This window comes from Hyphopichia burtonii, assembly GCF_001661395.1.
Source record: "Hyphopichia burtonii NRRL Y-1933 unplaced genomic scaffold HYPBUscaffold_6, whole genome shotgun sequence".
Taxonomy (NCBI): Eukaryota; Fungi; Ascomycota; class Pichiomycetes; order Serinales; family Debaryomycetaceae; genus Hyphopichia; species Hyphopichia burtonii.
This window is the reverse complement of record NW_017963733.1, coordinates 619636-641606: the sequence shown is the minus strand read 5'-3', so window position 1 is coordinate 641606 and position 21971 is coordinate 619636. Positions and strand designations below refer to the sequence as shown.

The window sequence follows — 21971 nt, the reverse complement described above, 5'->3', positions numbered from 1 at the left end:
ACAAACCTGAAACATTTCTAAACCAATCCAAAACACTTGACTTTATTTTGAAATCCATGAATCTAATGTAGTATAAGCATCAATTACGTTCATAGTGATGGTTAAATTACTAATAATAAATTCAAAGGGATTACTTAAGTTTCTTTAACAGGCCCGTACACCCAAAATTATCTAAAAAGGAATTGTTGCAAACTAACTTGATCTTGTAATCCGATAACTTAACCTGCTGGTGAAAATAATTTCATAGACTGCTTTACTGCTGCTTTTCTTGGTATTAATAAAACAGGTCATGTTTGTTGCGTCTGGCATTATCATTAGAACATCCCCTCGCACAGATGGTAAATGGTTGCAAAAAAAAAAAAAGCCGTAATTTAATAAAACATTACAAAGCAGCTATATAAGATGTCCCCGTTAAAGTTGAGAAAGATGAATCTCGTTGAGCTAGAAAACTGGCCAGCAACGCTTTCGTTGTAATGAAAACTCCTGTGATGAACTCCACCGGGCTTATATAACAGAATTGCTAGACTAAGAAAATTCATGAAAGGGCCCTTCCGGGAATGTTACATATTTGATTTTATCATCAAAGTATGAATTATGGATCGACAAATCGTTAAATGGCGTGTTATATAAATCAAGCTCGCATAGTCTTGATGTGAAAAACTTCAGGTGTAAGGGAATCAGTTCAAGATTCGTATTACATACCAAATCCAACTTGTATACATTAGGAGGCACACAAACCAGATCATCAATTCTAAATAAGTGTGTATTTGTTAAGTCGATTCGTCTTAAGTTAGAATACACCTTGTTCTGTCTCTCATTGAAAATGGGGGCTTCCCCAGTAATCTCTGACAAGTCGCAACCACATAAGTTTAAGTATTTCAAGCTCACTGGAGGAAACCAAGACCGTAAACTTGAGATTGAGTTATATTTTAAAACAATAGATTCCAAGTAGACCAAATCTATCCAACGAATGTCACCTCCTTCGTATTCAAGTAAGTCGTGGAGTCTGTCACCGCTCAAGTCGAGCTCTCTCAAGAATGGTGGAAATTCCAATATACTTAAGCTTCCAATCCTACAACTTGCCAAATTGAGCCTTCTCAAGTACTTTGGAAACTGAATTCGTTTCGGGGAATCTTCAAATGCACTAAACTGAGCGCTGTAACAATAAACCATATTTAATTCATCCAAAGTCTGTGGTAAATTGTTTAAAAAAGCCAAGGACGAAAATTCAAGATCAAATAATTCAAGATGCCTGAGGTTTGCGGGCCATCCAATAGAGTCAAGTTGCTTTAAGATACGATCATCAACATTGCAGCGTGTGAACTTCATTGATTCCAACGAATGAGGCCATACGACAGAACAATTTGTATTTTCATCTTCTGTATGTACGCTCAATAAAACCATGTTATTCATTTCAAATCTTTTAAGAGTTCGAGGAAGTTTCTGAACGTTCAACTCGATCATGCAAGTAGTTTGATATCTGAAAATAACTAGCGTCTTCAAATTCGATGGAAGAAAGTCGTAAAGATATTCCATTCTAGGCTTGTGACTGAGATGTTCATCCAGATTATATATTGTAATATTCTCAACTGAGTCAGGTAATACCAAGGTTGAAAAATCGATATTGCTACAATAAGAAAGTTCAAAGGTCTTCAAACCTGGGGGAAATTGAAGTTTTGACCAATCGTTCAATTTCGTCCCCCCAACTCTTAAAAGCTGAAGATCTTTCCATTTCAAAAGAAACCCACCGTCTGACTGACTGAAGTAGGGTTCGATGGAATAAAGCTTTGCCCAATGAACATTTGGAAAGCTGTCGACTAGAAAGTCAAAATCTTGATCAAGCTCGCTCAAGTCGAACCAGAGCTGGCTAACTTTTTTGAAAAAACTGGAAGCATATTTTTTAAAATAAGAGTTCGAAGTGAGTCTTTTTGGATTTTTATCTCTTAGAGTTAGTCTTGGGGGGATGATATCTGGATTGGAATCTAAAAAGTCTTCAATTCCAACTTCTAGATAGAAATTCCATTGAGCCAGATAGTACAGCCACCAGGATAGCTTAACGGGGAACGGATCCTGTTTAAGGTATGGCCTCGGATAAAAATCAAAAACCATCCTTCCTTTAAAGAAGCTATCAATCACGGCTTTGCGGGATTCTGACTTCTTGAGACAAATGAAGCACTTCAATACATCTGCCCCAAGAAGATACCCAAAAATCTCAAAGATTATATCAAGCGGAAGCCTTGGAAACTGATTGAACAAGAAACCAACGTCAAACGACATTTCGCTGACGAACAAACCAAAAGGATAGAAAATTAATTAATTTGAACATTTATAACCCCATTTCAGCACTTTTTATTCTGCTTATCAGGAGTTTCCTGGGAAAACCAAAAAGTTCTTGAGTTATGCCATCTGCTAATATGAGTATGGTTCTGGCAAATCAAGCTGACAGCATTTACATAATTGCAGCCAACAGCCAACAGCATTTACATAATTGCAGCCAACAGCCAACAGCCAACAGTGGAGCCAACCAATTCCCGTTTTGGGACTCTTTTCATACATCCGTGCCGCAGCACGAGAAACGAACCAAAAAAAAAAAAAAAAAAAAAAAATAAATAAAATTAAACCTTTCTCAACAGAAGGCAAAAAAATGAAAAACAAAACAAACTTCAAAACCAACTAGTTAATACAACAATCAATCATGTCCGACGAACCAAAGGGAGAAAAATCCGATACTCATATCAACTTGAAAGTCAGTGATGGTAGTGCTGAAATTTTTTTCAAAATTAAACGTAGTACTCCAATGAAAAGATTAATGGAAGCTTTTTGTAAAAGACAAGGTAAACAAATGGAAAGTTTAAGATTTTTAATTGACGGTACTAGAGTTAGTCCTGATAATACTCCAGACGATTTAGATTTAGAAGATGGAGATGTCATTGAAGCCCATCGTGAACAAGTTGGTGGTTCTTTTTAATGTATCTAATTTAATATATGTATAATTTAAGTTAATAACTGTAAAATATTAATATCAATTACGTGACCGATTCTCTCATGCTGAATTTCTCCAGCATAAACAACCACCTTCTCCTATTAAGTCAAAGAATCTTGACGGTTGCAAAAAGAAATTGAAAACTGAAAGTATTCATCTCCTGGTAGGATTAATGTCGTCATGAAAAGAGTTCCGATCCTTCTGTCAAGAAAAAGAAAAACAAAACCGACCAGATCGAAAGTCGCACAGAAAACCGACCAGGTCGGAAGAGGCGCAGTGGGGGGCGCCGGTGGCCCCCGGTGGAGGGCCCCAGCCAACCTGACCAAACACCCGCACACCAAACCCCTTCACCGGTTCATCCCGCCCCCTGAGTTTATCCGAGGAACCAAACCCCGGCCAACCTTCTGTTTTTGGCGACAAAAAAAGCGGATGACTTCATTCGGCTCGATGGATGTGTCAAGTTCTAATCACACTATAAAAGCTAGTTTTATCTTCTTGTTTCACCATTAGTTTTTTATCAAATCATAATTAAATAATGTGTAAATCAGCAATTTGTTCAATTTGTCACCATAAGAGTTGGGTAGGATGTGGTCAACATAAGGAGTCAATCATGAGTATTACTCCAAAGGACCAGTGGTGTACCTGTGAAGCTTTGGAAGGTGAAGGTGATGAATTTCCTCCAAAGGCCGGTACTGGATTCGCCAGAAAAACCAGTTCTGATTAATCAATTGGGTGTTAGTGTTTGTTAGTGTTTGTTAGTGTTTGTTAGTGTTTGTTAGTGTTTGTTAGTGTTTGTTAGTGTTTGTTAGTGTTTGTTAGNTGTTAGTGTTTGTTAGTGTTTGTTAGTGTTTGTTAGTGTTTGTTAGTGTTTGTTAGTGTTTGTTAGTGTTTGTTAGTGTTTGTTAGATGATTACGGTGTTTACGGTTACGGTGTTTATGTTAGTTTGTATAAAGATGAATAAACGATGTTGTATACTTATCTGTAGATCTGGCGTGCTTTCAAGGAACCTCCGTACATTTATATATATATATATATATTTTCATTATCAAAGGGCCCGTGCACCAAAAAAATTGGAGGTACCGATTTTTGTCCGGTTGTTGGGGTACACTTTGAAATCAACTACTTCTTCTTTCTAAACTTCAACACAATCGAACAGCCCCAGGCTTCTATGGTATATCAATAGAATCAATCCATTTCTGATACTCATTACATTGAACCTCTCGACCCCCGCCGTTATTGACTCGTTATTGACTCGATATTGACTCGATATTGACTCGATATTGACATATTCTTGCTGGCTCTTGCTGGGTTTTCACTGGTTTTTTAAGCGTTACCTGTTTGCCGCTGTGTACTTATTATCTGGTATAAGGTTCTACTTTTTGATTCAAGGATCTTGTTAAGTGTCTAGTTTTGCTGCTTATTCTAGTTTATTGCCCGCTGAAAAATACTCCAGACCTCGCTATATTCAAGTGCTTTATTTTTGTTCCCCCACACGTAGACTCCACTCAATTCGGTCACTTTTAAATTTCAACAGTTTTTTCTATTATTTTTCATTTTCATCATTACTTACCATTAAATAATGAATTTCAATTATCCAGATTTCTTGAATAATCCGAATCCGGGTAATAATCAATCGAAAAATCAAAATGATCAACCAGTTCAAGAAGATCCATTAAATAACAATCATTTTAATGATATTCTATTTAAAAAATTATCGAATTTAGAACTTGATCCAAATGTTCAACAGCCTCAACATAACTATCAATATTTTGATAATCAATACAATTATTCAAATGAAGATAAAATGTATTTAAATACTCATCCTCCATTTGCTTCTAATTTTAACTTTCAGTTTCTACCAGAATCTTTTAATTTACCTTTAGAATTACAAGGTGGTATAGGTACAATTTCTTCCAGAAGACCCTCTTATGCTGCTGAATCTTTCACTAGATCTTTCATAACTCCACCTCCTTCAAATTCTTTAGATATTCAAAATCCAAAAAATTCTTTGGCATCGTTTGCTGCGGCTAATAATTTTAATAACCTACCTCAACAACTTCTGCAACAGCAACAGCAGCAGCAGCAGCAGCAACAACAACAGCAACAACAGCAGCAACAACAGCAGCAGCGTCGTCCAAGTCAACTAGTCAACTTTACTTCATACTCCAATGAACCAAAAGATTTAATTAAATTAGAAAATGGACTCATTTTAAAAGATCAATACATAATGGCTTCACAAGATTTAAGAAACCTCTTCAATAAAACAACAAAATACTTTCAAGATGTTAATTTAAGTCAAACGATTATAAATAATTTGAAGACCTTATTAAATAATCCAACAATTATCAAATTGATTAACTTTATTAAGAATTTAAACAACTTAAATTTCAATAATAAAATGCTCTGTCTAGTTATCAATAAAAATGGGAAGTTTGATTTACTAAGTTATCCAAATAATTCCAATATTTTTCTACAAAAAAATGATTTAGTTATTGTTGATGGTGATAGAGGGAAAGATTTAGTAATGATATTAGAACCTTTTATTAATCTAAATTTCGCCATCTTATTCAATTTTTTGAAAAAATTTGAACATTTGAAATCATTAACCATTATTGATAATCAAAATATTTCAATTAAGAAAAATTCTGGTGGTACCCATTCAACTTTAATAAATGCATCGTCAATAATTAATAATCATTCAAATGAAGATAATGAATTCATTATAACTCTTCCAACAAAACAAGTATTGAGGTTTGCAACTCCAAAAGAAATTCATAAAATAAGTGGCAAATTCTTAGAAGAGAAAAAAGCTTATATTACTTGCTTTAATAAAATAAAAGAATTAAATTTGAATAATGATTTAGAATTAATTAATGTTGAATATCAATCAGATTTTAAAAAATTAATCTTTTATTATTTTGCTAATTTTAAAAGAATTGATTTTAGAAATTTAATCAAAGAATTATTTAAAATTTATAAAACTAGAATTTGGTTATGTGCGGTTTTACCATTTAATAAACCAAAATTGTTTGTCATTGGTAATTTGAAATCAGTACCTTCAAATAATGATTCAATAGTTCCAAAAGAATATGATTTATCAAATGAGCAAATTTTAAATTTTTCAATTAATGAATTTAATAATTTAAATGATTCAAATTATTTCCACCTGAAAAATTTATTCTACTTAATTAATCATTTAGAAAATGAAATTAATGGAAATTTTTACGGTTTTAATGATATTAATTCAAATGATAACGTTAATGTCAATATCAATATTAATCCTACAACCCCAAATAATAGAAATATAATTCCAAACTTTAATCCCTTTGGTGATTCATAGACCCTTTTACGAATTTAGATTATAGATTATGATGTTATGATTGACAATTTGCCTTTGTCAAACTTTCTCCTTTTATCCATTCTTTCTTTCTTTCTTTCTTTCTTTCTTTCTTTCTTTCTTTCTTCTCCCTCTCGTGATCCTTGTTACATTATATAAATAGTTATTAAAAAAACAATTGTTTCTGTATTTAATTGGTTAATATACACTTCTTCTACTGAAAAATCGTGGGGAAACATCCGTACATCAAGCAACCTCCGGACATCCCAAAAACTCCCATCCACGGCAGAATGTTAACAACACCGTTGCGAATAAAAGCATATAGCGATATCAACGAATTACGATTGATTTGCCAGGAAGTATGCCTATAACCGAACAGTTAACTCAATCTTTGAGGAAGTATTTGGCCAGTCCGCTATTCAGGAAGTTTGCCATTGACTGGATAAGCGGATTGGGTCTACTTGTATACTTTTTTTTGGTAGCAGAAAAAGCAAGACCTTTTCAACGTCAATTTAAACTAAACGATTATACGATTCAGCACCCTTTTGCGTACCACGAGAGAGTGACGGGTGTGGAGTGTATATTATTGGCACTGTTGATCCCTTTAGGTGTTATCACCGGGGTGATTTTCACAAGATTACTCAAACAGAAGAATCTTAATAATCCAGACCAAGTGAATAAATCATTACATTTACTTCAAATTTCAGTTTTAGGCTTGCTTCTTTCTCTTTCGATTAATGGAGTGTTCACCGATATATTGAAAAACTGGATTGCTAGACCCAGACCCGATTTCTTACAAAGATGTGGAGCTCCTAGCGATACCGATCCAGACATATTCGTGGATGCCTCGATATGTACTGCTCCATTGGGGGAAGCCATTCTTTTAGATGGGATGAGATCAACCCCTTCAGGTCACTCATCCATTAGTTTCAGTGGCTTATTATACTTATCTCTTTGGCTACTTGGTCAATTCAAATTGTTTCACCCAATAGACTTGAAAAATCATTCAATATATAGATATTTATTGGCTTTCTTACCAATCCTCTTATGTTTCTACGTGGCATTGTCGAGAGTCCAAGACTACCGTCATCATTTTAGTGATATTATCTTGGGTAGTATCATTGGTATCTTTTTCGCAAACTTGATTTACCATAAATATTTCAACTCAATCTGGAATGATAATTGTGATAAACCTGCGTCCCATGAAGATGATGAAAGCCTTTTACCAATCTATAATGACGTTTCAGCCTGATACTCTCACATCTAGACCTTTTCAAATACAAAAAGTTAATAATCTCCAGCATTTAATGTTTTGTAGGAAATCTAAAACATTTTTACTGCAAAGAAGCGAACGAAAAAAATCTGACTGCAAAATTCGAAACACTTAATTTGCGACAGTCAAACTCAAGTATACATATATATTAACGGATTCTGTCGGGTTCGATTATTCTGTTGGTACCTTGAACTAAATACTGAAATGTCAAGCACCGTATACATCACATTAACAACAACATATACTCTATCATCTGGTGAAAGTTTGTTGAAGACAACCAGACGGACTTCTCGTACAAGCTTATCTGAGAGTATATCAACAACAGCTTATGAATCTAATTTTTTCACTTCATCTACCTCCGCTAATTCACCTAATACTAGCTCTAAGTCTGCCACCAGAGTTCTGTTGCAATCTTCGACAGATTCGTCTCCAATAACAGTAGATAACTATCCAACAACTCATTCGATTGGCATGAGTAGTCTGGCCAAACTTGGGATGGCAATAGGTATACCCCTTGCAGTTATAAGTCTATTCCTGATAATTATTGCCGGTTGGTATTTTTGGAAGAAAAGAAAGTTTGATGAAAAGAAGAGAAATGCAATTTCTCCTTACAAAGATAATTTTCTTTCATTCGATACAAGTGAAAAGTTTGACCATGACGGGACCAACAGATTCATGACTGATGGTAAATTGACCGAAAATCAGAATGGCTCTTTCAAAGTGAGTGCCACTGATAGGACAATCTCGAGTGAGTGGTTTGCTAAAAATAGAGATCGTGATGATGAAGCCACTATTGGTGCAAGAGATATCGAGAATCTCCGTCAACCCAAGCCTTCATTCTTGAATAGACTAAGCCGTTTGATCATAAGTAATGATTCAGAACTATCATTATCTCGACCAATTGTGCCTTCTACTCCCGTCTTGAAAACACCTACTTTTTTGAAAAAATTCAACCTCCATCATTCACCAAGCCAGGACTCGGTCCAACTTCCTCCATTGAGCGATGATCCACCCCAAAAGAGGAAACCACCAAAGCTTCCACCTTTGATAAGTACTTACAACGCCAATCCAACGTCTTTGCAAGGCTTTGAAAATGCTTTACCTTCAAACACAAAGGGCCGGAAGCCCACCGGGAAAAAATACATTGTCATAAGAGATTATCAACGTCAAAAATCTGATGAGCTTACAATTCAAATAGGAGATCAAGCTGTTATCATTGAGGAACACCTGGACGGTTGGTGTTTAGTCCAATTAACATTTACCCATAATCCCCAGAGTTTAGCCATGAATGCGGGTATGAAAAAGGGAGTCATACCCAAACTTTGTTTAAGAGAATTTACATAAATAATATTGAATGTTTTTCATAAGCCAATGTATATATATATATATATATATATAGGAATATTTATGTAAATTGTAGAATTTGACGTTTACGACAAACGATATTGATAACAGGGAGAAAGAATAAATTTAGTAAAATACAAGGAAAGAAAATGAAAGTTAAAAATGACACATTTCGAATAAATGCAATAAAGCAAACAGGAAAACTCAAATAAAAATAGAATGAAGGTATAGAATCATATTTGGAGTTTTTTGAAAAAAAAAAAAAAAAAATGCAAATACAAAAACATACCACTAATATCTTCTTGCATAACTAGCTGGAGGAACTCCTTGTTGTTGTACAGGAGGTCTACCAGTTGGATTATTTCTTGCAGGCATACCTTGTTGATATTGTCCTGAAGGACCATCATTACCGTAAGCACGCATACTAGCAGCATTTTGAGGTTGAGGACGTGGCATTCCACTTCCCATACCAGGAGCTGTACTAGGACCACCACCAAGCATAGCAGGACTTAATTTTTGTTGGCCAGGTTTTTTCATACCCCCTGGTGGAGGAGCACCTGCTTGATACATTCCTGGAGGAGCTGGACCAGGACCAGGGGCAGGACCAGGTGCACCACCAAATTGCTGAGGGCGAGGTCCACCCATTGGAGCACCTTGAGGGTAACCATTTGGAGGGTAACCTTGCATAGGAGGGCGTCCCTGATAAGGATGGGGTTGTGGTTGTGGTTGCGGTTGAGGAGGTGCTTGATAGCCAAACTGCAGAGAGTTTGGATATGAATTACCTTGGGGAGGTTGCTGAGGATGTATTTGTTGTTGGGGATGAGGAGCACCGTATTGTTGAGGAGGAGGTGCACCGTACTGTTGAGGAGGAGGAGCACCACCGTACTGTTGAGGAGGAACCGGACCTCTCATCATACGTTGGTGAGGAGGAGCACCCTGTTGATAACCTTGAGGAACCGGAGCAGGAGCCGGAACCGGAGTAGGGGCTGAACCAGGAACGGAAGTATCATGGGTTTGGAAGCGAGGAAGTTGATTTTGGGAATGATTTGGAGAAGTAATATATCTTGGTTTATTAGGAGATAATACTGGAGGAGTTTGAGTATTATTAGCCAAATTATAAGAAGGTTTCGATTTCTGAATGTTTGATTGTTTATTTTGAGGGAATTGTTGATTTGGAGGATATTGTTGATTTTGATGAGGAGGAGGGATCGGAGGAGGAGATTCAGTTTCAGATCTATCATCGTCCGAACTAGCAAACGGAGGCTTATGAGGATCAACAACCTGTTTATTAAATTGTTGATTGAATTCATTATATTGAGTCATTGGGGATTGAACCGAAGAATAACTACCGTTACGACTTCCATAACTAGGGACTGCCAATCCAGGATTTTGAGGAATGCCAGGATATTTACCAACTTGTTTAGGTTCATCATCAGAATCATCATCACTGAATAATTCATGATCATCTTTTGGATAAGCGGGACCAGGACCATTACCGGCAAGATTAATTTTTTGCATTCTTGAAGGTAAATCTTCTTCTTTAATTTCACCGGGACCGCCATTTAATAATTTATTTCTATCAACTTGAAATTGATCAGAGGGAGATTCAATTTCATTATAGTTATTATAGATTTCAGCCAAATGAATTGATTTATGTTGTTCTTTTGAATTATTTGGAGGGTTAATGGTTAAATTATTTGGATTTTTCTTTTCTGAAGGATTTATACCGGGAGCAGGAGCCAAAGTTTTACCATTAGCAGCAGGAGGAGGAGGAGGTCTATGATTAGAATGAGCCAAAATGCCATCATTTCTCAAAGGAGTTTGACTTCTTGAGGAAGAAGAATTTTTCAAAGGACTCCCTTTAAAAGTGGCCGAATTAGGGCTACCCAATTTAGGACTTTTCAAAGAATTGACTGCCCCACCAAAACCTCTTGCGGAGCCGCAACCTTCATAACCACGATCCAATTTCAATTTCATGATATTTTTCAAATTTTGAGTCCATTGACCAACGTCCCAAGATAGCCAATCAGGTCTCGAAGCCAATTGTTCTAAATCATCAAGATTCAAATAATGGACGTGGGGTAAAGTAGGCAAACCAAATAATAAAGATTCTGGATCTACTCGATCAGCTTTTAAACGTTTTGGACGACCATAAAGACCAAAAGCGTCTAATAGAGGAATCAAGAATCTGATCAAAGTGTCAAACCCAGGAACTGCACTATGTTGTTCGGGCATTAAGAAAACCGACGTATTGGTAATATCAGCAAGGTTTTTAGAAGAAGGTTTAACTGAAGGAGATTTGAAATTAATTGAACATTCTAATTTTAACATAGTACTATGATCAACAAGTAAATGAGAAGACGGATAAACAGCGGTAACCGACGTGGCACTAGTGACCTCTGCCATCAATTGTTTTTTCTTTTTTTGATCATTTTCATAGAAAACAATTCTACCGGGCTGGAAACTCTTCTTTTTTGGGTTACTTGGTTCCACCACCGCATAGCATCTTTTCCAAGCCATTCCAGAACCGTATCTTATACTGACCCAATCTTCATGATCGAAACGTTTCTCTGCCAAAACCGTTCTAATATCCGATAATCTTGAACCCCTAGCGGAAAGTAAAGCACCGGTGTAGGCTTCTTGTAAAGATTGGTATTCATAATTGGCCAATCTCAACGATAAATGCCAATCTATTAAATCTTTATAAGATTTGAATTGAATAATGTAACGATTTTTAAGGGTTGTTGAAACAATTATAACATTTTCCAAATTTTGTTTAGCCGCTGGTAAATTTTTCATGGCGTTGAAAATTGAATCGGTGAAATTTAAATAATTTGGTTTAGCAGAAGCATCCAATAAAGCGTCCGGGTTGTTTCTGAAAGCAGCCAAGTTGGCAGCATCCCAATAAGCTAACTGGTTACCAGTCAATATCCCGTAAACCTCTTTCCATTCACGGTCTGCCGGCTTACCATCACCGTTTAAATCGTGGTACAACATGAATAACCCTTCATGATAACGGCGGTGGGACTGGGAACTCAACAAGGTCACAATAGGAACCAATTCGGGAGAGACTTCGTCCAAATTATCGATGGTTGTTGAAGTACCCGACCTTTGGTGGCCCGACTTGGCGGTTTCGGGAGATTTTGGATTATTTTTTTTAGGGGACCCATGATTCGATCCAAATTTTTTAACTGCATTCATTTTGAAGTGGTTTTAGCAAAACTGAATTCGTTATTTTGGATAGAATGAGTGTAATCTGAGTAAAAGAGTGGACGGTTAACGGTAGTTGCGGACTTTTTTTTTTTCTGTTCAGTAATTTTTTTTTTTGTTCGTTTGTCGTTGTTTCTTGGTATATAACTGACTGATTAAACAACGTGGTGAATCCTTAATGAACGACGAAAGTTAGGTAAGTGAATAATGGACAAAGAAGTAAGTGAAGAAAAGGTAAGTGAACAACTGGTAGTGAACAAATAACAGTCAACGAATACGGCGAGGGAGTTTTTTCAAAGATGCTTTTTTTGGAGTATTTGTTTTTGTCCGAAGACCAGTTAGGGATTGTAATAGTATCAACACAATAAGCGAATCAGGAAAGCACCAAGACCCCCAGACATGGATGATGTACAGGTTACCGATTACAGGTTGCGCACTAGGGCTGTGAAGAGTGGCAGATGGTGATGTCGTTGGTGTAGAGAGAGTTAAACGGTTAGCGTCGTGGGACTCCCAGCCCAAACAGGCAGCTCCATCGCCAGATCCGTACATCACCATTATCCATTCCATACAATGTATTCTAATATAAGAGCATCCACAGATGCTTGAAAATGTATTGATAATTGATAATGTATTGGTATTGTATTGATGATATGTATATGTATTGGTATGTATATGTATTGGTATGTATATGTATTGGTATGTATATGTATTGGTATGTATATGTATTGGTATGTATATGTATTGGTATGTATTGATATTGTATTGATGATATGTATTGATAATTGATGGTTAGTCCTGGTGGAGATACTAGGATAGGTAAGACATAGCCTTTAGGGGATTGGGGGGTGTACGGAGGTGGAGTTGTAATAGTGGACTCTAATGACGGAATGGACTGCCACCGTTAACCGATTGATCCTCATTACTAATTGGGTTGCCGCCATTTCTATATAAGGCAGATGAAAGAATGAAATAAAATACCAAGTTGTTGATTTTCACTATTAAGATATCACTCAATCATGACCACTGTTTTCGTATCTGGAGCTACTGGATTCATTGCAATCCATATTGTTAAGGTTTTACTTGACAAAAACTATACTGTTATTGGATCGGTTCGTTCTGCTGAGAAGGGGGATGCTCTTGCTAAGCAACTTGGGTCTTCTAGGTTTTCTTACGAAGTGGTTCCGGATATTGCTAAGGAAGGAGCCTTTGATGACGCTTTACAAAACCATCCGGAAATCAAGGTTTTTTTACATACTGCTTCTCCCTTTCACTTCAAGGCTACGGATGTTGAAGAAGAATTATTAAAACCAGCCGTTGGTGGTACCACCAACGCATTGAAAGCCATTACTAAATACGGTGGTCAAATTGAAAACGTGGTTATAACTTCTTCTTATGCAGCAGTTTCAACTTCAACAAAGGAGAAAAACCCTGCCCATACAAATAATGAAGAATCATGGAACGAAATCACTTGGGACGAAGCCTTGGTTGATTCTTTTGCTGGTTATAGAGGATCGAAAAAATTTGCCGAAAAAGCTGCTTGGGATTATGTCAAGGAAAATAAAGTTAACTTTAAGATTAACTATATAAATCCAAGTTTTGTATTTGGTCCTCAAGCATTCCCAGTTAGTAACAATGAACTTAATACTTCAAGTGAAGTGATTAACTCTTTCTTAAAGCTTAGTTCTCCAAATGATCCAATTCCATCCACTGCCGGTGGATTCGTGGACGTTAGAGACGTGGCTAAAGCCCACTTGGTGGCCTTTGAACACAACTTGCAAAATCAAAGATTAATCTTGAACGCTGGAAGATTTAACAGCCAAACCATTTTAGACGTCTTACACGAAAATTTCCCGGAATTGGATTCAAAACTCCCAGTTGGTACTCCCGGTAGCGACAAGGAAGAGTTGAAGCAGTACGCTACAATCGATAACTCTAAAACTAAACAAATCTTGGGGTTCCCATTGATTGGGATCAAAGAAACCGTTGTTGATTCAGTTAAACAAATTTTAAATAATTAGTATCAAATGTACGGGTGTCTGTATTGCGGAGCCAAGGCTATTGCCCCAAAGTAAGTAGGTTGTAGTTTATATAAAGCCGTAATTCCTTCAAATTTCTTTGTTGAAGTTTATCTGGAAAGCAGAAATGACCAACGAAATCAATAAAGAACTCGTGCAATACGCTTATGCTAACTTACAGAATCTCCCCAAGGGACAGGAGTATGAAAAAATGATTCTGGGGGTCCCTTATAACGCGGGGGACAAAACTCTCAATATTAGAAGAGTTATAGCTAAAGAATTGTCATTTAACTACTCGCAAATTCGCTTAAAAGATTGTGGAATGGATTTAGATAATTACCAGCAGTATAGATATGACTATTTGAAAAAAGTCTTTGGTAAAGTCGAAGAGGACGTTTACATAGAACCTCCATTTAACGTGGATTACGGCTCAAACGTTAAACTAGGTAAAAAATTCTATGCCAACGTTAATGTAACCTTCTTGGATTGTTCCCTAATTACTTTTGGCGACTACGTCAACGTTGGCCCAAATTGTGTGTTCAGCTCGGCAACCCACCCAACCCAACCCGATCAAAGATTGGCAGGAGTGGAATATGCATTGCCCATTTCAATTGGCCATAATGTTTGGTTTGGGGCAAATATCACCGTTTTACCTGGAATCACCATTGGTAATAATGCCGTCATCGGTGCGGGCTCCTTGGTCAATAAGGATATCCCTGACAACGCCATTGCCGTTGGCGTTCCCGCTAAGGTCATCAAGATCATGAAGCTGTCCGATGAACATGATAACGCCATTGCAAAATTAAATTAGACTTCTTTCTATAGAAAACTTCAAATAGATTTTTTGCGTGCAAAAAAAAAAATCCGTAAATCTTTTGACTGAACTTTTTTCTGAATCTTGTAGACACCATCTGTTCAATAGACCTTTCTTCATTACCATGTCTCAGTGGAATAATAACCAAACGCCTGCGGCGGACGATTTCATCATTCCGGACGAAGCAACTCCTGTCAATACTTCGGCCAATGCCACCAGCACAAACAAGAATACGTCTTCAAATAATACAAACAGTTCATCAAATATCTTTTCCCAATTCAATTGGGGGCCTAAAGTAGACCTTTCTAGTACTTTCACTCCTTTCACCAACTCGTCAGCATTCCAGGAAAATAATACAATCCGTGAACGCCAGTACACTGGTGGTGATACGTTGGATGAACCAGTATGGGCTACTTTGAAAAGAGATCTACTTCAAATTGTTCGTCGATTAGCGATTGTCATTTGGCCAATGCAATTGGCTCAATTGGCTCTGAAACAACAACAAAAATTCATTGATTTTGCTAGTACAAATGGTATCAACTTACCAGAATCAATTATCAATAATAGAAGAATATCCGTTTCTCACGATGATGATGATTATGATCATTTAGATACTGAAAATAATGGAGGATTAGCCTCTGATGATAATGTCAAACAAGGAAATTTGGACTGGGACTTGTGGGGGCCCTTGATATTCTCGCTTTTTTATACAGTAACGCTTGCATTATCAGCACCAAATAAACAAACCAATAAAGTATTTTCGGGTGCTTTTGCCTTTATTTGGTTATTTTTCATAGTTATAGGTTTAAATATTCAATTATTAGGTGGTAACATTTCATTTATGTCGGCAATCAGTGCTTCGGGCTATTCAATGTTCCCGATTGTCATTGGTTCCTTGGTGAGTACCTTGTTTATTTCATGGAGATTGATAAGGTTAGCCATAATGTCTATATTATGTGCTTGGAGTGTATACGCCGGGGTCATGAGCTTGAAATGTTCTGGGGTTCTACCAGGTAGAGTCCTTTTAGCAATCTATCCTGTTGGTTTAATGTATGCCGTGTTGAGTTGGTTAGTAATCATTACATAGATACTTTTAAATGATAAAATTAATAATGCATTAATAGAAATTGTAAGAGAAAATACTAATTAAAAATAGAGATAGCTAATACCATGATTAAACATTGAAATGGGATTAAGTTATGAAGTCCTGCTTGTATATCCCTTGCACCGCTATCTTTACTACTTGATGAAGTTGAATTATTTTTAGAAGTTGCACTCGAACTAGACTTGGCCTGGGTTGATGTATGACTCCCGTTTTTCGATCTAGTCGAACTTGATGATGAAACAGTTTCTGATGAAAACACTTTGGGGGTTTCTTTGATGGCATAAGTTGTTATTCTGCTGTCTGCAAATCCAATTTTCTTTTTGGATAAGTCAAATATGGTATAGAATTTACTTAAAAATGCTGCACCTAAAATCCAATAATCATTATCATCAAGACCTTGAATTTTAGAAGCACAATAACCATCCAAACCACTTCCAGAATACTCGTTTCCTTTGAAATCACTCAGACTTAAGTTGAAGTCGTGATCATTAATAGTGAAAGTAATATTAGAATTTGTATCATTACACAAGAAAGCATAATTTCCCGAATTATCAGTTACTAAATTGGAGCCAAATAGTTTGGAATGTAAAGAATCTGCATCAGATTTAGGTAATGCAAGACCAGTGGTACCGGTGTCTATAAGAGCTTGGCGATCAGATGCAATATCCGCAGATGCTGAATCATTATGACTCGTGATTTCAGTCACATTGATCAACCAGTATGAATTATCATTGTCTGAAATATCGGTATAAACCACCAGGTCTTTTTCGGTGAACTTTTTAGTTAATTTGAATGCTTGAGAACCAAAGATAACTAATCCACCATAATCAGAAGGAAGATTACTTTGTTTGTTGTTTGAATTTAAGTATTTGATAGTTTGGTCACTTGAAACTAATGATAACCCAAAGATTGGTTGATCGATTAGATTCGATTCGTACAATTGAGAAATATAGTTCTTAGAAGACGACGACGAGGATACACCAATAATACCACTAACTTTGTAGTCATCGAACATCGAAGGAGATTCGTCAGTCAAACCAAGGGTGAAATTATTCAATGACAAGCCATCAATGGAAAAATTTAGGTTATTATCAGAAGTATTAATCAAATCACCACTTATTTTATCTCCGGAGTAAACCAATTCAAATGTCGATTCTGTCTTTATCGAAGATTTAGAGTCATCAAATCTATATACTGCTTTACATGCATCAGAAGAACAACTTTCATTATAGGCCCAAGAATTGGCACTACCAGTATCAAGTAATAATGGTAAAGTTTCATTATAATTGGTCTTAGAATCAGTAATGGTAGTGTTCAAATAATAAATGGCATTGGATTCATCGGTAGACACTATATGGATGTTTTCGGACAACTCAATTGTTGGAGCCAGGCTTGAAAGAGATGAAGTTGTAGTGATTGCAATGGTACTTGAAGTATCATCTTTAGGAGACTGAACAGAACCGGCATAGTTCTTTATGCCTGATAGATTAGATGCTTTAGAAGGTACCTTCTTCTTGGAGTTGCCAATTTTGTGACTTCTGAAATCCTTCACTGGATTCAAGGCTTCTATCAAGGGAACAAGAAGTATAAATATACTCCAAAATCCGAGATCTTTCAACATCTTTCACTCCCAGAAGCCAAACTTTATCAAAAGAATAGAAGTAGGATGAGTAAAGCACTAGATGAAGAAGTAAACCAGCTTCAAAGAAATAAAAAGAAGAAAAGCACTTGAAGCGATATTTTCAATAAATATAAATTTTCGTTGACGGAAACTTCAACGGTTATGTTACTTTTTTATAAATAAATTTGATGGTCGTATTCTACATCTACTTTGTGTTTAAGCCTTTAAACATGGTGTATTCTTACATATGCAGATTCACGCCCGCTCACTCTCGACCTTTATGATCTCTTTGTAGCTATACTTTAGTATCGAAAATGCTTAAGCCTAAGTAGAGAACTAATTCGACTAGACAACTTTTGGCTTAAGCTGGTCCTCGAGGAATGTCTGCGAATTAATATTACCCAAAAGGGTGAACTGTCAATCTAGTGTTTTTTTTTTTTTTTTTTTTTTGTTTTGTTTGTTTGTTTGTTTGTACTAAGCCAACGATTAGGAACGTTCTCCGAGCTGAATTCGAAGAGATAAGTGTTCTAGTAAATCTACGAAACGCACCGACTTGCACACTGACGACACCTTTCATTTGAGGGTGGGTATTCAGAAATCAATTATTTGGGGCCAGGTACCCAGAAATGAATTATTTGAGGATTGGGGTTGCATTCGACTTGAAATTTTTCTAGAAACAAATACTGCAAAAAATTCACCAAAAGATATATTGCATGCACTCAGGTAACCTGGACGCGAAACGGTGCACTGGATGAGAGCCATCAGAGTTTAGTCCACATATTGTGAGCTTCGACAAGTTGTTACGTCTTTGTGGGTGAGAATTGGACTTGTTTATGCGCTCCTTAAGGGGAGACGCGTTGAACTTATACCTCTTATTATTGTTGCAAGTCAAACATCGACCAAAACAAACAAAGCTCGAAAGCTGGCAATGGTAATTACATTTTGAGTAAACAATGTGTCTAGCCGATTATGAGTGAGTCTTGTCCCAGATTAATTACTGCTGCAAAAAAGGTATTCACCAACGCAAAAATGAATAAAGTTAGAATTTTGTGTCCGTCCAACCCCATTTGGAAACCTCTTGATGGTTTCCTCGCATATCTTTGTGTATTACTTTAAATCACTGCAGACCTGATCTAAGGGATTGTAAAGCTTGGTCGTACGATTCAAACCAATCGAAACGGAGTCTCTATTTCGTTGGATACGCTCTTATCTGTATGAAGGGTCCAGCACGAAAACTCATGTAGCTATGGAGCTCTTGTATAGCTTCTCTTTTATATGAAGTATCTGTAACATAGTTAAAAAGAAATGTATCGTGAGACGAGTATAACATCTCGGTTTAAGCCTTTTTTGTGGAATTTTATCATAATTTAGTATATGAGTGACAAGATTTTCTCGAGATAAAACCATATTATCGGGTTATGTGGGTTGATCGAGCCCATAATCAACCACCAGTATCCATTGGTATTAGATACATAGTTCTAGTACGGTTGACCATAACACACGCATAAGTAGCATTAGTCAAATACATACTAATACTTGGTAGCACAGTGGATTAATTCGATACTGTCAGATTAACCTTTTCACGTTATTCAAAGGGAGAAAATAACTTATTATGATTAAGCTTAAGTATCCAAAGCCAATATGTAAATATTATATAGAAATATTTATTACCGAATATAAAGAACTCTCCATAGGTCGACGACCATGNCATCGAGTAGAAGATTTTTCCATTTAACATGGAAATGCCTATTTATTTATATATGCACATTATTAGAATGCCTCATTTATGGATTAACACAAACTTTAAATATAATTTGTGTCTTCATTTGATGATGTATTGTACCTATCAATATAGATAGGCCAGTACATCATCTGCAGACCTTCAAGGTCTGACACATATACACGGTTTAACTCGTACCAGAAGGCCTATTTAAAAAGCTTTTCAATAAAATAGAACCCAAGAACGGTGATTATCATGGCAAAAGCGGGTTGCAAAGAAATTGAAATGTTTGAGATTTTCACCGCGTATGGCATGGTCGTCGTGCAGGTTTACTAGATTTAATTTGTAACAGGTTTTATAATTAAATTTTAGTAAGTCTCTTACTGCGATCGAATTTGAGAAGAGGAAAAGATATTTTTAAGTGTATTATGATGAATAAAACGGATGTGAACAATCTCTGAGTATAGCCAAACGGTTATACATGGATTACAAACCCTGCCTTCCTACTGATAAAATATACTTAAATTCTTTTTTTTTTTTTGCCTTTTCTATTAGATGATAAATATGTATTATGTAAAATGATATATTAATGAAAATGAAAGAATTAGATAAGAAATCAATCTAAAATGAATGAATATATAAATACAATATGAATTATTAATTACCTTTGTTTTTTTGTCTTCTCTTTTTACGTTCTAATTTTGCAATTTGATTTAGATCATCTTCACTTGGTTCATAAATATGCCAGATGGTATAATGCGGTAAACCACCAACACTGAATCCCATTTCTTTAGCCATTTTACCAAAAGCTTCAGTTTCTGCATGATTTAAGAACGTGAAGGCAGGGAAATGAACCCCTTGTCGGAAAATTTGAGCTCTCGCTAAAATTGAAACTCCACCAACCCCATCTAAATCTAAAACTTCATCAGGATTACCATTAGCATCACGAATATAAGCTAAATGAACTCTCCAAGTAGGATATTCTGCATAACCTTCGACAATCACGTCATCTTCTTCTAAAGTTTTAGCCAAATCTAAGGCTGGTTCTGATTCAATCCAAGAATTTAAATCATAAGGTTGTTCATTACCTAAGAAAGTTGGTAAAGGACGCCAAACATTTGGAACCATGACATCATAATTATGTTTCATCAAATCTTGAATAACTGATCCAGGACAAGTTTCAATATCAACATCTCTCCAATAAACCCAAGAATGATAAGGTTGTAAAGCGTTTGAAGTTAACCAATTTCTAGCACGACCCATCAATTTACGACGAATACCTTGTACTTTAACTGCGTGACGATCACTGAAACCTTGACCAATAACTTGACCAAAATCTTTTTGAAAAATGGAAACTGATCTAAAAGGTTTTTTATAATCTTTATGATAGAATTCTGCTTGATGGTACAGTTTTTTAACATTATTAATATAATCTTTATCCATATATAATTGATATAAATCAGAAGAACCTTTAACTGCACCTTGAGTTTTAGCTCTTTCTTCTTCATGAAGTTTATCAACTAAAGTACCATTTTGTAAAGCAACTGAATATTCAAAAACTGTTTGTAAAGTTTGATCATTTGGTGAACAATCAGAAACTAAAAATGCAATATCAATTAATCCATGATCATAAGTTAAATTCATTAAGTTATGGAATGCCATTGGTAAAACATGTTCGGCATTTCTTAATGGCATGAGAAATAAAACAACATCTCCTTGCGATAATCCATCTGCAGATCCCTTATAGTCATTTAAATCATAATAATTTACAGTCTCTTTATAAGCTTTTTCACTCAATTCTTCTGGGGTTTGAAATGGTTCTCCATTGAGAGAGTGTTCGGTGACTCCTTCTTTAGTAACTTTATAAACCTTCCCTTCATCGGCAATTGCTTGTTGTTGATCTACTGATGGCTGACCAACATTGGAAGTATCTATTACCGGAATTGATGGTTTGGATGAAGTAGATCTGAAAAATATTAACCATACAGCTATCAATGATATCAACGCTATACCTATTCTCTTGTATAAGTTCTTATTATCCGAGAATCGTCTCGGCTGAAACTTGTTAGACTTATTATATATCGGTAAATCCGATTTCTTACCATAATCATCCAACACCATTCTACTAAGGTTGTTCCCGTCACACAGTCAAGTGGAGTAATAACAATCTTTCTGGATTCACCTTCCAAAATACCAGTCTATCAAAATAAACTTGGTGACAAAAAATTGGAAAAAAAAAAAACCTTGAAAAAACAAAAATAGACCAAATCCAATGAAAACGGACAAAATAATAATGTCAAGAAATGCAATCAACAATCAACAAAGTTATCTTAACTTTTATCTGTCACTTGAGTAAGAGCGTCTTCGTTGTATTGGAACTGTTCCTAACAATAGTAAAGAGGTTGGTATTGATCTTGCAATCCTCGAACTTCTATCTAAGAAAAGTCTAAAACCAAAATAACTAAAATAAAAGGTATTGCGCTGTTCTGTTTCCCTTTTCTCAAGGTGTGTCTTTTTTTTTTTTTTTTTTTTTTTGGTTTTGGTTCTT

General features: G+C 35.9%; 12 protein-coding genes across 12 annotated transcripts; 7 read left to right on the top strand and 5 right to left on the bottom strand.

Moving 5' to 3' along the window:
- Window positions 1-77: 77 nt before the first annotated feature.
- HYPBUDRAFT_153615 (L domain-like protein) lies at window positions 78-1436 on the bottom strand. The gene has a single exon (XM_020221637.1). It carries the CDS (start codon window positions 1402-1404, stop codon window positions 526-528), a length of 879 nt encoding a protein of 292 aa, XP_020075167.1. The 5' UTR covers window positions 1405-1436; the 3' UTR covers window positions 78-525.
- Window positions 1437-2638: 1202 nt separating this feature from the next.
- On the top strand, window positions 2639-2998 carry SMT3 (SUMO family protein). Its single transcript, XM_020221636.1, has one exon. It carries the CDS (start codon window positions 2696-2698, stop codon window positions 2966-2968), a length of 273 nt encoding a protein of 90 aa, XP_020075166.1. The 5' UTR covers window positions 2639-2695; the 3' UTR covers window positions 2969-2998.
- Window positions 2999-3502: 504 nt separating this feature from the next.
- HYPBUDRAFT_142326 (uncharacterized protein) lies at window positions 3503-3889 on the top strand. Its single transcript, XM_020219816.1, has one exon. It carries the CDS (start codon window positions 3519-3521, stop codon window positions 3705-3707), a length of 189 nt encoding a protein of 62 aa, XP_020075165.1. The 5' UTR covers window positions 3503-3518; the 3' UTR covers window positions 3708-3889.
- A 674-nt stretch (window positions 3890-4563) lies between these two features.
- PSP1 (Psp1p) lies at window positions 4564-6240 on the top strand (the record flags this gene model as incomplete). Its single annotated transcript, XM_020223857.1, has 1 exon — window positions 4564-6240. A coding segment is annotated over one exon (1677 nt), but the record flags the coding sequence as incomplete, so codon positions are not given.
- A 384-nt stretch (window positions 6241-6624) lies between these two features.
- HYPBUDRAFT_153613 (phosphatase PAP2 family protein) lies at window positions 6625-7614 on the top strand. Its single transcript, XM_020221635.1, has one exon. It carries the CDS (start codon window positions 6683-6685, stop codon window positions 7571-7573), a length of 891 nt encoding a protein of 296 aa, XP_020075163.1. The 5' UTR covers window positions 6625-6682; the 3' UTR covers window positions 7574-7614.
- Window positions 7615-7798: 184 nt separating this feature from the next.
- On the top strand, window positions 7799-8938 carry FUS1 (Fus1p; the record flags this gene model as incomplete). The annotated part of the gene is made up of 1 exon (XM_020220237.1): window positions 7799-8938. One exon carries the CDS (start codon window positions 7799-7801, stop codon window positions 8936-8938), a length of 1140 nt encoding a protein of 379 aa, XP_020075162.1.
- Window positions 8939-9229: 291 nt separating this feature from the next.
- Window positions 9230-12139, bottom strand: HYPBUDRAFT_112517 (uncharacterized protein; the record flags this gene model as incomplete). Its single annotated transcript, XM_020218906.1, has 2 exons — window positions 9230-9510; window positions 9604-12139. The coding sequence occupies 2 exons, from the start codon at window positions 12137-12139 to the stop codon at window positions 9230-9232; spliced, it is 2817 nt and encodes a 938-aa protein (XP_020075161.1).
- Window positions 12140-12277: 138 nt separating this feature from the next.
- HYPBUDRAFT_222298 (uncharacterized protein) lies at window positions 12278-12766 on the bottom strand. Its single transcript, XM_020223105.1, has one exon. The coding sequence runs from the start codon at window positions 12713-12715 to the stop codon at window positions 12416-12418; it is 300 nt and encodes a 99-aa protein (XP_020075160.1). The 5' UTR covers window positions 12716-12766; the 3' UTR covers window positions 12278-12415.
- A 398-nt stretch (window positions 12767-13164) lies between these two features.
- HYPBUDRAFT_112501 (SDR family oxidoreductase) lies at window positions 13165-14166 on the top strand (the record flags this gene model as incomplete). Its single annotated transcript, XM_020218905.1, has 1 exon — window positions 13165-14166. The coding sequence occupies one exon, from the start codon at window positions 13165-13167 to the stop codon at window positions 14164-14166; it is 1002 nt and encodes a 333-aa protein (XP_020075159.1).
- A 901-nt stretch (window positions 14167-15067) lies between these two features.
- Window positions 15068-16093, top strand: HYPBUDRAFT_153609 (uncharacterized protein). Its single transcript, XM_020221634.1, has one exon. It carries the CDS (start codon window positions 15102-15104, stop codon window positions 16062-16064), a length of 963 nt encoding a protein of 320 aa, XP_020075158.1. The 5' UTR covers window positions 15068-15101; the 3' UTR covers window positions 16065-16093.
- Window positions 16094-16099: 6 nt separating this feature from the next.
- Window positions 16100-17220, bottom strand: HYPBUDRAFT_153608 (acid protease). The gene has a single exon (XM_020221633.1). It carries the CDS (start codon window positions 17095-17097, stop codon window positions 16120-16122), a length of 978 nt encoding a protein of 325 aa, XP_020075157.1. The 5' UTR covers window positions 17098-17220; the 3' UTR covers window positions 16100-16119.
- A 2860-nt stretch (window positions 17221-20080) lies between these two features.
- Window positions 20081-21688, bottom strand: VAN1 (Van1p; the record flags this gene model as incomplete). The annotated part of the gene is made up of 1 exon (XM_020222787.1): window positions 20081-21688. Exon 1 carries the CDS (start codon window positions 21542-21544, stop codon window positions 20081-20083), a length of 1464 nt encoding a protein of 487 aa, XP_020075156.1. The 5' UTR covers window positions 21545-21688.
- Window positions 21689-21971: the final 283 nt, after the last annotated feature.